The following is a 16,625-nucleotide window of genomic DNA, read 5'->3' as shown; positions in this document are numbered from 1 at the left end:
ACAGTGGGAGGAAGGGGGAGAGCATTAGCATTATTCTGGTAATGATGCCTAAAATATTAGTTTCCATTCTCTTCTCATTTTATATAGATAAAATGTCTGAGAAATGAGATCCAAGGCCTGCCTGCAGTTCAATGAAGGCATAAAATATACAACAGTCTAAGCTACTGATCATTTGGTTCTTTAATTCCATCTCTGCAAACAGACCCATCACAAAGCAATGTTCCTAGATCACACTCAAGTTGTGCATTTACTGGGTCAAGATTTGTCATTGCAACCTACTCTTGCACTTTCCATCTTTGTTAAATAGAGGAAATGTTGTCTTTTTTAAAGATACTCTAATCCTAGAGAAACTAGCCTGTGGAGGTAAGTTTGTGTTTCCTTTTTTTGGGGTGGGCGGGGCGGGCACTGGGGATTGAACTCAGGGGCAGTCCAACACTGAGCCACATCCCCAGCCCTATTTTGCATTTTATTTAGAGACAGGATCTCACTGAGTTGCTTAAGCCTCACTTTTGCTGAGGCTGGCTTTGAGCTCAAGATCCTCCTGTCTCAGCCTCCTGAGCTGCTTGGATTACAGGTGTTCGCGACTGCACCTGGCAAGTTTGTGCTTTTTACTGAGGAAAGGAAAAACTTCCTTTTATTTTAGCAGGCAGAAAATTTAGAATAAAATTGGCTGTCCAAGCTTTACTTGCTGAGTTGCATGAAACCATGTATTTCTATTCTGCTTTACTAGGCAATGTCAGTTGGGTGTGATGGCACACACTTGTAATTTCAGGGATTGGGAGACTGAGGCAGGAGGATTGAGGCCAGATTCAGCAAGTTAATATTCAATGTCTTCTTCAAAGGTTCTCTATTTTGCAGGTCTCTTTAAGCCCTTTTAAAAAAGGATACAAATACCCAAAATAAAAGCATAGTTACAAGTGACCATCAATAATATAGTGTATTATCTTCCACTCTAATCTAGAGGTTAAGGACAAATTTAATAGCTATTTTTATAATGAATAAAATTTTATGTAGAAAATATGCTAACCTCCCCATAATCATAACAAGATCACAGTTGTACAAAGTATTTATTTACTACATTTTTCAAATGTTGGCTGGTCTGTTACCTACTGAAATCAAAAGGCTTACTCAACTTAGCTATTGAAACAACTTAAGTTATTCAATCTGTCTCTGGTTATTAGTTCATTTGACTACTACTCATTAAGTCTTTTTACCTTTCTGAGTTGTATTTTTAAGAGAGGAAATTATGCTGACTTAAAAAATTAAATTATGAATTATGTGTAGGTTTTATCTCCTGGATATAATCTACTTTTTTAAAAATAAAAAATATGAAATAGGAAACACTGAGGCAGTATTATAAGTGTGACAGCATTCACTAATATGAGAGAACATATCTATGAAAAAGAATGAAATCCAGTGAAGCTTCAACTTCTCATTTCATTGAGAATTTACAAGAAATGTAAAAAATGAGAATCTACCTCTTATAAATGACATGTCTCTATTAGTTACAATAAATGGATTTCATTCCACATATATTGTAAGACCCAAAATAGCAGTGCCATAAATAACATGATTGAAGGATAATTTAACAATGTACATTTTAATAAGATATGTGTAGTGATTTAGAGCAATAAATATCGCACAGTGGAAAATCTATCACAAACTAAATATGGTAACAAAAGGAAAGAGAAAGCTTATGTACACATTACCAAGGTCTTTATAATAAATTATGGTGCACAGTTCTAACAAAGCATGTTTGTATATAAAGCTGCTAATGTGAACACTGAAAGAAATGTGTAATGCAGGTCTTTAATTTTGATTTAATAATTTGTACAGTATCAAATAATATCAAAAGTCTAAAAAAACACAATGAGTTTTTATATCATGTTTATAAATTATTGTTTTACATACCATAAAAAAAATAAGGTCAAAAGTGCAATTTAAAAAAAAGTCAAAATTATTATTCTTGATAAGAGTTAGAAAAATGTACTGTCCCAAGAAAGAAGCCATCAAAGGCTTGCACAGTTTCTTAGGAATTTTCCTTTAACTCTCACAGAAACTTGGTTACCAAATGTCAAAAGATAAACCAATACAAATGAAGTAATCTTTTTACAAAAATAATAGGAAATGTAGATTTGGGGATGAGAAACACTGCAAATAAATACAATTACAGGCCTCCCGACAAGCAAATTAAATGACTTGTTTCTTGGAATGAATGGGCTGTCACTGAATGTGACCAAATATGGGAGATTTCAAAGGTTTGCTAGACATTTTTATCTTTATCAAATTTTTAGTCATAATTGGTAAGGTGCATACATCTCAGGATCATGAAGTTTACTAGTATAATACAATAGAGAAAAAAATATGATTTAAGGGTGATAAATCATATCTGTTTCTCATAAAAAATAAGGATTAATAATCCAGTAATTAAAAGGCAATAGTGTAAAAATTAGTGTAGAAGAAACAGAACTAAATATAACTGAGTCTTAACTGGCACTTATCACAGTAAGTAGCTGTATTTTGACAAATTCAAGAACAAATGCCTGTGTTGAAGTAAGTGGTATATTAACCACTTATGTAGGAAACTGAAATGGCAAAACTATAGTCATATAAAACAAATTAAAAATAAAAGGACTGTAAAGAAAACCTTATTTTAAAGTTTATTATGGGATAAAAATACTGGCAGAGCTATGTCAGTCAAGAGCAGTATTTCTGATGCTAAAAACTAACAGGCGGCCTGAGCCTGGCTCAACACCACTAAGCCCCTCTTCACCTGCTATTTAACTGGTGATGCTTTGTTTACATGACACCAAGCAACAGATGATGATTATTTTTTTCCACTGAATATATTAAGTTCCTTGTTTGGTTTAACATATAGAGACTGCCTGAGATGATAAAAATGTCATCAATGCAACAGGGAAATGGCAAATGAAGGTCTTCCTAGTTTTGATAGGAAAAAAGAGTTGGTTGCTGAAAACAGAATGGATGCTCTGTAGGCTGCATACATACATACTTAATAATTAATGTCACCTTTAATAGAAGATTAAAAGTCGATGGATATGGATGCTTGTGCAGAATCTTCTCGCCCTCTCACATAAATTTCACAGGGAATCTCCTCCATTACTCTGTCTTCTAGAGCCTGTTCAGGGCACTCATGTGCCTGTTTGAAAGTGTAGCTACTTTTTTTGAAGGTGCTATTAAACGTTTTCATTGGCTGTGGTTGTGCAAAATCATTTCGGAAAGGAAGTTCCATGGAACTGAGGTTGGTCCTGCTTTGTTTGACACTGGATGCTTGCGACCCACAGTGATGGTCATGAATGCACCGCGAGGCAGTGGAGGAGCGCCGCATCTTCTGGTAGTTGTCCAATTCTTCTGACAAGTCTGCCAGGTCTGCAGAAATCTCTTTGTCCCTTAGTGAAAATAGTTCATAATGAGGAGGATCAAACACTTCTTGGAACCCAGTTTTATTGAAAGCAGTTTTGCAAGCCATGACCTTTTTTCGGGGCTGTTTCACTTGTACTAAAATAGAAATAATGAGAAGAACCAAGACAATTCCTGATGTAATGCCAATAATCGTTCCATGAGTTTTAGTGATTTGTTCAAATAGTCCAGCTTTTTTCTTTTCTGTAGAAAGAGAAACGTTAAGCTTTTCAAAATTCATTAATAGGAGTCCCAACACAAATCTGTACAGTATTTTTAGGAAAAGTAGAAAATGTGGTCAGATATATCACAGTCACTGCAACTGAAAATTAGGCTTTTAAACAAATACAATAATCCTAGTCTTATGATCTCTGGGTAAAGTAACTAACACAGTATAGCTGAACAAAATACAAAAAAGAGAAAGTACTTGGTTCCTCTGTTCAAAAGGTACACAAAAGCCTACAACTTGCAAATTAATTGGATACATTAATAAAGAAAATGCTAAAATAAATACTCTTCTCTCAAGTGTAACTTTCTGCTCTGTGGTAGGCTGCTGTTTAAGCAGATCAACAAGATTTCTGCTGATGATCACCAGGAAAAGGGAACAAATAAAACCTAAGTAGCCGACTAGGTATGTTTTATCATGGTCCACTGTTTTTGAATGATTACCTGAAAATATTTCATGTCAAGTACTTAATATAGCCATGTCACACTATATCACCTTTTCCATAGATATTTATTAAATTCTTGGGAGGATGAAAGGTGGATAAAGCTTAGTTCTGAGACAGTGCTTTGACAACCAAGTTGCAAACATTCAACAGTTATCACAAGCCATACTTATCTTTCAGAGGGTATTGACTGGAAATACAGCATAGTAAATTTGATGAAATTAAAAAAGCAGTTCTTAGAAACTGCTTTTTCATGTGTTTCTATATAATTTTAAAAAGAATAACAAGCTGTCCTCTAAATTATTTTGTCAACTAAGTAAGGTATTTTTACAACACAAATGACAAATTTCAACAGCAATAAGAAAATAAAATAAGGCAAGAAATATCACAATGTGCTTTTGAACAACTTAAGGTAAAACATACTCTAAACAAAAAACTGCTTTTGTTGAGAATAAGTGTTTCTTTGCTTCTACCACATCCCAGAGGTCTATAAGCCATTAAGAAAACAAAACACACCTCCATTTCTGCTAAAGTAGTTATACTAAGCACAGTTGTACAAAAGAACATTTTTAAGTCTTCCTTAATGAAAGGTAACAGTCACTCTTTTCTCAAAATGGTTGGCTTTTGCACTGAACTCACCTTTACAATGATTTTCATCCCAGGGGTAGGCACAGTTTTGAACACCATTACAGACCAAAGAATTATTGATGCACATGTTGCTATGGCAAAAGAAAGTGCTGCCTGTACAGGGAGCTGTAGGAAAAAAGAAAACTGTTTTGCTAAGAGCAGAGACATGCAGATTACAAACCTATCTCGAATTGTTTTATGCTTGAAAATTTGACTTTATAAGAGTATTTTTATATTTCAAAGGCCTTTCCATGAACACACACTGCTACACAAACAATAAGACAAAGGTCAATATTCTCTGACGCTGGCCATCTAAAGGTCATTTTCAGTGTAATGACAGTATGAATGTATTTCCCACAGTTCTTACAGAACTTCTATGTGGCTTAGTACATTTTTTCAAAACTTTTTAGCAAAGACACGAAGTCCCTGAAACCCTCCATGTATTGCTGGGGGAATGCAAAATGGTGCAGCTGACATGGTTTAAACTGCCTGCTGACTCCTCCAAAAGGTAAACATAGAATTACCTAGCAATTCTACTTTGAGGTTATCTAATTAAAATGATTAAAAGCAGTATCTCAAGCAGATACTTTATTAATGTTCACATCAACATTACTCACACCAGCCAACAGGTAGGAACAACCCAAAAGTCCATGAAAGGATGAATGGATAAATAAAATGTGGTATACAGAAGACAACAGAACATTACTCAGTCATAGAAATAAATGAAATTGTGTTACATACTATGACATGAAAGAAGCTTGAAAACATGTTAAGTGAAATAAATGAAATATTTCATTTAGCATGATTGTATGATCAGTTATTGTAGGACAAGTGATTCTTCTTCTAAGGAGGAGGTAAATTCGCAGAGAGTACAAAGCTTAATGGGCTGAGGAAAAAGGAAAATGGGGAGTTAATATTTAATGGGTATAGAATTTCAGTTTGGGGTGATGAAAAAGTTCAGGAGATAGTAGTGACGACTGTACAGCAATGTGCATGCGTTTAATGCCACTGACATTCATTTGAAATTGTAAATTTTATATTATGAACATTTAACCATAGTAAAAATGGAATAAAGTAACCTATTCTGAATTAAAACAATTTAAAAATTTTATTTATTTTGAGGTGCTGGGGGATGAACCTGCGGTTCTGTGCATTTTAGGTCAGTACTCTTAACACTGAGCAACACACCCAGTCCCAAACAAGGTTTTTAAAAAGACAATAAATATAAGTGACAATAAATATATATAATATAAATATATATTTTGTATAAGTTGTTCTTTCAGTTTGGAATGTCATCCTCCCTTCATGGTGACCACCTACTCATTCCTCAAGAAAATCTCAAAAGTGACTTTGTCAAAAATCCCCTTAATTCTCCCAGGTGGCTCATCGCTCCTGTGTGTTCTGCATATTCCATCTATTCTTTAATTTGGCACTTCTTGCATATGTAAACATTTCCAATAATGGATTATGTGTTTACTTCTGTTATGAAATAAAGCTCTAAACTGGAGATAAAAATCTACCATGATAGTATAAAGCACCTCAATGTAAAAATGCACACAAAAAAATCTTGAAGTAGTGTAATATTTTCCTACATTAAACTAGATATGGAAGTTCAAAAGCAGCTCAAAAACCTTCACTAAGTCTTCTAAAATTATAATTGGACAAAATATTTTTTGCCTAAAGACTTCATTTTTGACTTTCAAGAAAATATATGCTTTATCAAGGAAGGCACAATTTACTACTTTGTTTTAAAAATTCCTTCTCACAATTAAAAACAAAAATTTTACTGCACGATGAGTCATTTCTCTAAACATTATCTTCTTTTTTAAACATTTTTTAAGTTGTAAATGGACAAGATGCCTTTATTTCATTTATTTTTATGTGGTGCTGAGGATTGAACCCAGTGCTCCACACATGCTAGGCAAGTGCTCGATCACTGAGCTGCAGCCCAGGCTCTATCTTTTCTTAATAAATATACAATGAACCTCATGAAAATGTAGGCATGAGTTTAAAAAATTTTTCCTCTAAAGAAAGGATTCCCTTTTTAGGGTGCAGTTTTAGGAAGTTTTGAAATACCTGACTGTGATCTCCTATTGTAGTATAGTAACAATAATAAAATTGATTATTTTGGTTATTCACTATCTCCTTTATCTTTCTCAGTTGGCTCCGAATATGGGTTGGAAAATTAGGCATTTAATGGGTCCTTAGAAAACCCTTAAAAAAAATCTGATAGTTCAAGAGAGAACAGCTTTGTTATTTATTAGAGTGCAAACAGAATCTCTCCCTGCACCTCGGATTCCTCTTTTAAAATGAATGGGCGAGTATACAGCGTATCTTAGATTCCTGGTTCTAAGATCTGATGAGACTATGAAATTAGTGGTCTTAGTCATGTTGATACTTTGGTTCTTAATTTAAGTGCAAAAAAAGTACACAATATTTTCCTCGAAGAACTGCTTTCATAGTGTCCCAGAGATTTTGATATGCTGTTTCTTTGTTCTCATTTACCTCTAAGAATTTTTTAATTTCCTTCCTGATATCTTCTGTTATCATCATACAATAGCATATTATTTAATCTCAAGGTGTTGGAGTAGTTTCTGTTTTTCACTCTGTCATTTATTTCTAATTTCAATCCATTATGATCTGATAGAATACAAGGTATTATCTCTATCTTCTTGTATTTGCTAACAGTAGCTTTGTGGCATAATATATGGTCTACTTTAGAGAAGGATCCATGTGCTGCTGAGAAGAAAGTGTATTCGCTCTTTCTTGGGTGGTATATTCTATAAATGTCATTAAGTCTAAATTACTGATTGTGTTATTGAGATCTTTGGTTTCGTTGTTCAATTTTTGTTTGGAGGATCTGTCCAGTGATGAGAGAGGTGTGTTAAAATTATCTAGTATTATTGTGTTGTGGTCTATTTGATTTCTGGCATTGAGAAGGATTTGTTTGACGTATATGCATGAACACTGTTTGGGGCATAGATATTTATGATTGTTATGTCTTGCTGATTTATGCTTCCCTTAAGCAGTATGAAATGTCCTTCTTTATCCCTTCTAACTTTGGCTTGAAGTCCACATTATCTGATATGAGGATACAGACTCCAGCTTTTTTACTGTGTCCATGTGCATGGTAGTTTTTCCCCATCCTTTCACCTTTAGTCTGTGGGTTATCTCTTTCTATGAGATGAGTCTCCTGCAGGCAGCAAATTGTTGGATCTTTCTTTTTTCTCCAATCTGCCAGTCTATGTCTTTTGATTGATGAGTTCAGGCCATTACCATTCAAGGTTATTACTGAGATATGATTTGTATTCCCAGAAATTTATTTCATGGAGTGCATTCAATAAAAGAAGAAAAAAATCAACGAATACATGACCTAACACTATAGCTCAAAGCCCTAGGAAAAGAACAGAGCAACACCAAAAGTAGTAGAAGACAGGAAATAGTTAAAATAAGAGCTGAAATCAACGAAATTAAAACAAAAGAAACAATTGAAAAAATTGACAAATAGTTGGTTCTTTGAAAAAATAAACAAAATTGATAAACCCTTAGCCACACTAACAAAAAGAAGAAGAGAGAAAACCCAAATTACTAAAATTCGGAATGAACAAGGAAATATCACAACAGACACGATAGAAATACAAAACATAATTAGAAGGTATTTGGAAAATCTATACTCCAACAAAATAGAAAAATCTCGAAGACATGAACAGGTTTCTAGAGACCTAAATTTAGAATTACCTAAACTGAACAAGGAGGACATACACAATTTAAATAGATCAATTTCAAGTAATGAAATAGAAGAAGTCATCAAAAGCCTACCAACAAAGAAATGTCCGGGACCAGATGGGTTCTCAGTCAAGTACTACAAACCTTTAAAGAAGAGCTCATTTCAATACTTCTCAAAGTATATCATGAAATAGAAGAGGAGGTAAACCTGCCAAACTCATTCTATGAAGCCAATATCACCCTGATACCCAAACCAGACAGAGACACATCAAGGAAAGAAAATTTCAGACCAATATCCTTAATGAACATTGATGCAAAAATTCTCAACAAAATATTAGCAAATTGCATACAAAAATACATTAAAAAGATAGTGCACCACGATCAAGTGGGTTTTATCCCAGGGATGCAAGGTTGGTTCAACATCCGAAAATCAATAAATGTAATTCACCATATAAATAGACTTAAAGTCAAGAATCACATGATTATTTTGATAGATGCAGAAAAAGCATTTGATAAAATACAGCATCCCTTCATGCTCAAAACACTGGAAAAAATAGGGATAGTGGGAACATTCCTTAACATTGTAAAGGCCATTTATGCTAAGCCCATGGCCAATATCATTCTAAATGGTGAAAAACTGAAAGCATTCCCCCTAAAAAACTGGAACAAGGCAGAGATGACCTCTTTCACCACTTCTATTCAACACTGTCCTTGAAACTCTAGCCAGAGAAATTAGACAGACCAAGGAAATTAAAGGGATACGAACAGGAAAAGAAGAACTCAAACTATCCCATTTGCTGATGACATGGTTATATATTTAGAGGAACCAGAAAATTCTACCAGAAAACCTTTAGAACTCATAAGTGAATTCAGTAAAGTAGCAGAATATAAGATTAATGCTCGTAAATCCAATGCATTTTTATACATAAGTGATGAATCTTCAGAAAGAGAAGTTAGGAAAACTACCCCATTCACAATAGCTTCGAAAAAAATAAAATACTTGGGAATCAATCTCACAAAAGAGGTGAAAGACCTCTACGATGAGAACTACAGAACACTAAAGAAAGAAATTAAAGAAAACCTTAGAAGATGGAAAGATCTCCCATGTTCATGGATAGGAAGAATTAATATTGTCAAAATGGCCATACTATCAAAAGTGCTATACAGATTCAATGCAATTCCAATTAAAATCCCAATGACGTACCTTACAGAAATAGAGCAAGCAATCATGAAATTCATCTGGAAGAATAAGAAACCCAGAATTGCTAAAGCAATCCTTAGCAGGAAGAGTGAAGCAGGGGGTATTGCAATAACAGAACTTCAACTATACTACAAAGCAGTAGTAACAAAAATGGCATGGTATTGGCACCAAAATAGGTAGATCAATGGTACAGAATAGAGGACACAGACACAAACCTAAATAAATAAACCTAAATAAATACGATTTTCTCATACTAGAGGTATGGCATACAAAGGTGCCAAAAATATGCAATAGAAAAAAGATAGCCTCTTCAACAAATGGTGCTGGGAAAACTGGAAAACCATATGCAACAGAATGAAATTAAACCCCTATCTCTCACCCTGCATAAAACTCAACTCAAAATGGATCAAGGACCTCGGAATCAGACCAGAGACCCTGCATCTTACAGAAGAAAAAGTAGGTCTGAATCTTCAACTTGTTGGCTTAGGATCAGACTTTCTTAACAGGACTCCCATAACACAAGAAATAAAAGCAAAGAATCAACAACTGGGATAGATTCAAACTAAATAGCTTTCTCTCAGCAAAGGAAACTATCAGCAATGTGAAGAGAGAGCCTACAGAGTGGGAGAATATCTTTGCCACTCATACTTCAGATAGAGTGCTAATTTCCAGAATCTATAAAGAACTCAAAAAACTCTACACCAAGAATACAAATAATCCAATCAACAAATGAGCTAAGGAAATGAACAGACACTTCACAGAAGAAAATGTACAAGCAATCAACAGATATATGAAAAAATGTTCAACATCTCTAGTAATAAGAGAAATGCAAATCAAAACTACACTAAGATTCCATCTCACCCCAATTAGAATGGTGATTATCAAGAACACAAGCAACAATAGGTGTTGGCGAGGATGTGGGGAAAAAGGTACACTCATACATTGCTGGTGGGGTTGCAAATTAGTGCAGCCACTCTGGAAAACAGTATGGAGATTCCTCAGAAAGCTTGGAATGGAACCACCATTTGACCCAGCTATCCCACTCCTTGGCCTATACCCAAAGGACTTAAAATCAGCATACTACAGAGATACAGCCACATCGATGTTCATTGCTGCTCAATTTACCATAGCCAGATTGTGGAACCAACATAGATGCCCTTCAGTTGATGAATGGATAAAGAAACTGTGACATATATATACAATGGAATATTACTCCGCCATGAAGAATGATAAAATTATGGCATTTGCAGGCAAATGGATGAAATTGGAGGATATCATGCTAAGTGAGATAAGCCAATCTCAAAAAACTAAAGGACGAATGATCTCGCTGATAAGCGGATAAGGACATATAATGGGGGGTGGGAGGGGTTAACGTTAGGGTTAGGGTTTGGTTTAGGGTTAGGGATAAGGAGGGTGGTAAGAATGGAGGAAGGAAGGACTGTATAGAGGGAAAAAAGGGGCGGGAGGGGGGAAGAGAAAAAAATAACAGAATGAATCAAACAACATTACCCTATGTAAATTTATGATTACACAAATGGTATGCCTAAACTCCATGTACAAATAGAGAAACAACATGTATCCCATTTGTTTACAATAAAAAAAAAAAATACAATGGAGAAAAGATAGCCTTTTCAACAAATGGTGCTGGGAAAACTGGAAATCCACATGCAACAGAATGAAATTAAACCCCTATCTCACCCTGCACAAAAATCAACTCAAAATGGATCAAGGACCTTGAAATCAGACCAGAGACCCTGCATCTTATAGAAGAAAAAGTAGGTCCAAATCTTCACCTTGTTGGCTTCGGATCAGACTTCCTTAACAGGACTCCCATAGCACAAGAAAGAAAAGCAAGAATCAATAACTGGGATAGATTCAAACTAAATAGCTTTCTCTCAGCAAAGGAAACTATCAGCAATGTGAAGAGAGAGCCTACAGAGTGGGAGAAAATCTTTGCCACTCATACTTCAGATAGAGCACTAATCTCCAGAATCCATAAAGAACTCAAAATACTCTACACGAGGAATACAAATAACCCAGTCAACAAATGGGCTAAAGATATGAACAGACACTTCACAGAAGATCTACAAGCAATCAACAAACATATGAAAAATGTTCTCCATCTTTAGTAACAAGAGAAATGCAAATCAAAACTACACTAAGATTCCATCTCACCCCAATTAGAATGGTGATTATCAAGAATACAAGCAATAGGTGTTGGAGAGGATGTGGGGAAAAGGTACACTCATACATTGCTGGTGGGGCTGCAAATTAGTGAAGCCACTCTGGAAAGCAGTGTGGAGATTCCTTAGAAAACTTGGAATGGAACCACCATTTGACACAGTTATCCCACTCCTCAGCCTATGCCCAAAGGGCTTAAAATCAGTGTACCTAGAGATACAGCCACATCAATGTTCATAGCTACTCAATTCACAATAGGTAGATTGTGGAACCAACCTAGATGCCCCTCAGTTGATGAATGGATAAAGAAACTGTGGTGTATATATAGCATGGAATATTACTCAGCCATAAAGAATAACAAAATTATGGCATTTGCAGGCAAATGGATGCAGTTGGAGAATATCATGCTAAGTGAGATAAGCCAATCTCAAAAAACCAAAGGACAAATGATCTCACTGATAAGCAGATGATGACACACATAGGGGGTGGGAAGGGGGCAAGAATGGAGGAAGGAGGGACTCTACAGAGGGATATGAGGGGTAGAAGGGGTGGGGGAGAGAAAAAAAACCATAATGAATCAAAAACTATTACCCTGGGTAAATGTATGATTACACAAATGGTATGCCTCTACTTCATGTACAAACAGAGAAACAAGATGTATCCCATTTATTTACAATAAAATGAATTAAAAAAGTATAAAATAAATAATTTTTCTCATACTGTTAACTTGTCAAAACAGTAGCATTAAAACAAATATTTCATGATTCTCAAAAAATGTCTGATAGTCTCAAAGCCCATCATAAGGAAAACAGATTATTAGTTACATAATTAAGTGATTAGAATGAGGGCAGGAAAGTCAATGAATATGTAGGGTGGTATTTTATTTACTTTTAAAAATCTGTTCGTGTATTTCAGCTATATCAAAGATATCATAAAACCATATTAGACAAATGGGTGCGCTTTAAAATATAAAAAGTAGCCTAGAAAAAACCAGCAATTTTGAGTTCCTCATTTCCACAAACTGGAGTTGTTTTTATTTCCACCATGATTCTATTATATATGTTATTCTAATTCTACAACCTATTTAAATCTAGTTCACAACTGGGGATTCAGGGAAGATAAGCCATTTTCAAGACAGGTTGAATGAGGTTATAAATGGCACTGTGGCTGGGCATGTGTGGTAATGCACACCTGTTATCCCAGTTATTTGGGAGGCTGATGTAGAAGGATTCCAATTTCCTGGCGGCCAGTCTAGACAACTTAGCAAGAACCTGTCTCAAATAATAATAATAATAATAATAATAATAATAATAATAATAATAATAATAAAGCACTGTAGATCCTTGGTATTCTGATTCATAACATTCTCAGAATATTATTAGTCCATACTTTTAGAGTTCTTTTTAACTTAAAAGGTAGTCTACAGGGTTTTCTGTGCCATGTTCCTTACTGTTTGAACACTGAGAGGAAAATATCCTCAGTTTTTATTATAGATTCTTTATAACTGCTCTCCATATTATTTAATGCAGTTAGAAAGCAGCATCAATACTACCAGATTTGTTTTGTAGAAATGTTAAAATTACAAGTATGTTAAGTTGTATGACTTTTCATTGGATCAGCAAAGGTGTTGAAGATGAGTCAAGGTGCCAATTATTGATATAGAATGCTGATGAACTGCTTCAATTCCAAAAGATAAAAAAATGGCTGAACTGTAGCTCTTTATGAGTAATGGACAAATAATAACAGTGCCAGTTATGAACTGCTCTCTACTTTAGCCTGAGGACTCTTTTCTGCCATCACTCATGACTGGGTCATGAACAAAAGAGGAGGTTAGGGTTTTGGCTCCACTCGATTTCTGATGGGATGTGGCAATGATGGTGAACGATGGTTCTGTCCTTCCACGAGGCCTGCAGGGGACCCGCAGGCAATATGTCACTGAAAATCACATTATGGATTTAGTTTAACAAAAATATCCTCTGCTGTTTTCACAGTTCTAGTCCTAGAAATTATTTTCCTAAAACCATATTCTTTCTTAAAGAGTAAGGTACATATTAGTATTCAGTGCCTGGGAAGAAGTTAAACATAGTCTGATTGCTATTCTACATCATCTATCTTAACAAAGTTTTACTATTTTAGTCACATCTCCCATCTACAATGGGTAAGCATGAAGTGAACTTCTCATGCAAAATTAGCCTGTTTATATAAACCTCTTGTTAAATATTGTTTTCATGGATGCATTCATAACAATTACAAATCATTAACAGTGTAGAGAAGAACAAAAGTAGTAGTTCAACAATTTGAATTGATGGTAAGTCTGTAAAAATTTACAGTCTTGAGCTCTGAAATGTGCTTATCAAGTGGAGATTTTCAGACTAGGATTTGTTTTATAACAATCTGTGAAATCCTTTATTTTGATCACACTTTTTCTGGAGGGGCGGTTTTCTTCTTGTTCTTAAGTAATGAAGCTAAATTTGTGATGTGGAGCTACATCTACTGCAGCATATGATTCAGTCTTACATTTGATTAGTCGATATAAAGATATCATTTGCAGGAGACTTTCCCTTGTTTAATATCAGAATATTACTAATGGAAAAATCTTTAGTGTATGTGGACAAAACTAAAATAGATTTAAAAAAATGTTCTCATGTAAGATTTAGACTAGCATTGCCCAGAATATGTAATCAAAAAATGTGAGCAAGTAGCCACATTAAAGAGTAAAAAGGTAAAATTAATATTACTAATATAGTTTATTGAACCCAACAGATCTGTGCAGAAAAGTTAATATAGCAGGCCTGAGACTGTTCCTTTAGAAAATTCTGTTTGCAAGGTTGGCCCTTGGCTGCCATTTGAATTTGGCTTTTCTCCTTTCCCTAACTGATAAAAGGCAGTTCACAATGCTTACAGTTTATTTATTTATGGCCAAACACTTGCTTTCCTTCTGGATGTTAGGACTTTTGGTACATGCAAAGCCGAGGGTGCCTATATGACACACCCCAATAAAAGACTTGGTGCTGTCTAAAGGGCTTCTCTGAGTGAGAACATTGCACGAATGCTACTGCATCTTTTGTTTCTGGAGAACAGCATGCTCAGATGTCCCTCCTAGAAGGCAGCAATCATAAGAAGCCTGTTCAAGGATTTTTCTAGACTCTAACACAAACTCTTTTCCCCTTGCAGACCTTTTGTGCATTCTTTCTCTAATCATTCTTAGCTGTGAGAACAAACATATGCTGGGTCCTATGGGTCCTTCTGGCAAATTACCTAATATGTGAGTGATAATGGGGAGTTTTGAAACAATCTGTTCAAAATATTCTCATTTTAACATGTAATAATCAAAAGTATTATTAATGTGATACTTTACATACTTTATTTCATTCCAAATCTCTGAAATCTAGGATATATTTTTATAATTGTAGCTCCTACTGATTTAGACTGGTCATATTACAAGTGCTCAATAGCTAGCTACACTGAACAGCACAGGTAGAGTGGTCTAGAGTAAATAAATCGAGAAAAGTAAGAAGGGCTACAAGATTTTGTTAGATTTGTCTTTGTATAAAGCACTGATTTGTAGCTATCTGAAATAAAGAAATAACCTCTGTATGGTTCTTTTTGAAGTTTGAAAGTTCTCAAATTAAAAATATATTTTCAGAAACAAGTTCAGGTTATATCCATCATATAAAAAGCAGCAGTAGCATAATTAGTTCATGGCAAATACCACTGCTGAGCTCTTGACATCTATAACTGCCTGAGGAACACACAATGTCCAAACAGAACCCTGTGCCCTTCTTATCTGTTCAATTTTTACTTTCCAAGACAGACCAACTAAAAATTGTAGGTATCTCTGACTTATTCTTGCTTTCCTTTCACTCTTTTTGGTTACCAAGTCTTGTTGACTCGGTCTCTGTAACTCTTCTTTATTCTCAATGTCACAGCTTTGTTTAGACCTTCATGACTTCTCATTCTGACTATGGAAGTAACTTTAAACTAGCCTCTATGGAAGTAACTTTTAATTAGCCTCCATGCCCCATGCTAAGCACAACTTTGATTGTTATTTTGCAGTACAAAATTCCCAGATGTTTATAAGATAAAGTCTAAATTTAGTCTTTAATTTAAAAGCATGTGCCTTGTAGCTTTAAATGACATTTCCTGGCTCATTTCTCTGCTCTACCACTACTTGTGGTCTGAATCAACTCTGGTTCAATGCCTATGTACACTCTATTATTTTTATTTAGAATAAGCAACCTCAGTAAATGTTTCCACCTTCTAAAGTCTATCTACTTTCACGAATAAACTCAAAGAACCTATACTCAAGGGCCACCTGCTCCATAACTGATGCTGCCTGCTGGAAGTAATGTGGCTACTTAATAGGAAAGCATTCTGTCTTATGTCTCAAACTGTCTTTGTTATAAGTTAATTCTGTGTTGTCATTATTTGAATGTGTGTCACCTTGCCTAAGTGACTGTAAGATCCTTCAGGAAAGAAACTACTTCACCCATTCCTATACTTCACAGTATCAATCACACTACCTTGTATGATAAATGTTAAGTGAATGGAAGGTTTCATAAGAAGACTGGTTGGTCACATTTGCTTCATAAGCTACCTAACCATTTGGCACCTCAAAGTTCTTTAAAGAATTACAAGAGTTCAGTCATCATATAGCCTAAATAAGGTCTCAATCATTTTAATGCAGAATCCATATAATAAAATAGTATCTTGAAGTTATAAGGAAAAAAACATTTTTGAATTTCTGAAGAAAACAATATGATAATATCTTAGTTACAACTTTGTACTTATAAACTTAGAAT

The 16,625-nt window shown here is 34.8% G+C and overlaps 1 protein-coding gene across 2 annotated transcripts in view; it reads right to left on the bottom strand.

Annotated features, from left to right (window-relative positions):
- Positions 1-374: 374 nt before the first annotated feature.
- The window catches only part of NETO2 (neuropilin and tolloid like 2), a 77,577-nt gene continuing 61,326 nt past the window's right edge, over positions 375-16,625 (bottom strand). For both annotated transcript variants that reach the window (XM_079117649.1, XM_079117648.1), the window contains exons 8-9: positions 4,728-4,841; positions 375-3,624 (exon numbers count right to left, since the gene is read on the bottom strand). In XM_079117649.1, the coding sequence (XP_078973775.1) occupies positions 3,044-3,624; positions 4,728-4,841 (695 nt within the window). In that variant the 3' untranslated portion in view covers positions 375-3,043. The remainder of the gene's footprint in view (positions 3,625-4,727; positions 4,842-16,625) is intronic.

This window comes from Sciurus vulgaris, assembly GCF_902686455.1.
Source record: "Sciurus vulgaris genome assembly, chromosome: 17".
NCBI lineage: Eukaryota > Metazoa > Chordata > Mammalia > Rodentia > Sciuridae > Sciurus > Sciurus vulgaris.
The sequence above is the reverse complement of the archived record's forward strand: the minus strand, read 5'-3'. Positions and strand labels throughout refer to the sequence as shown.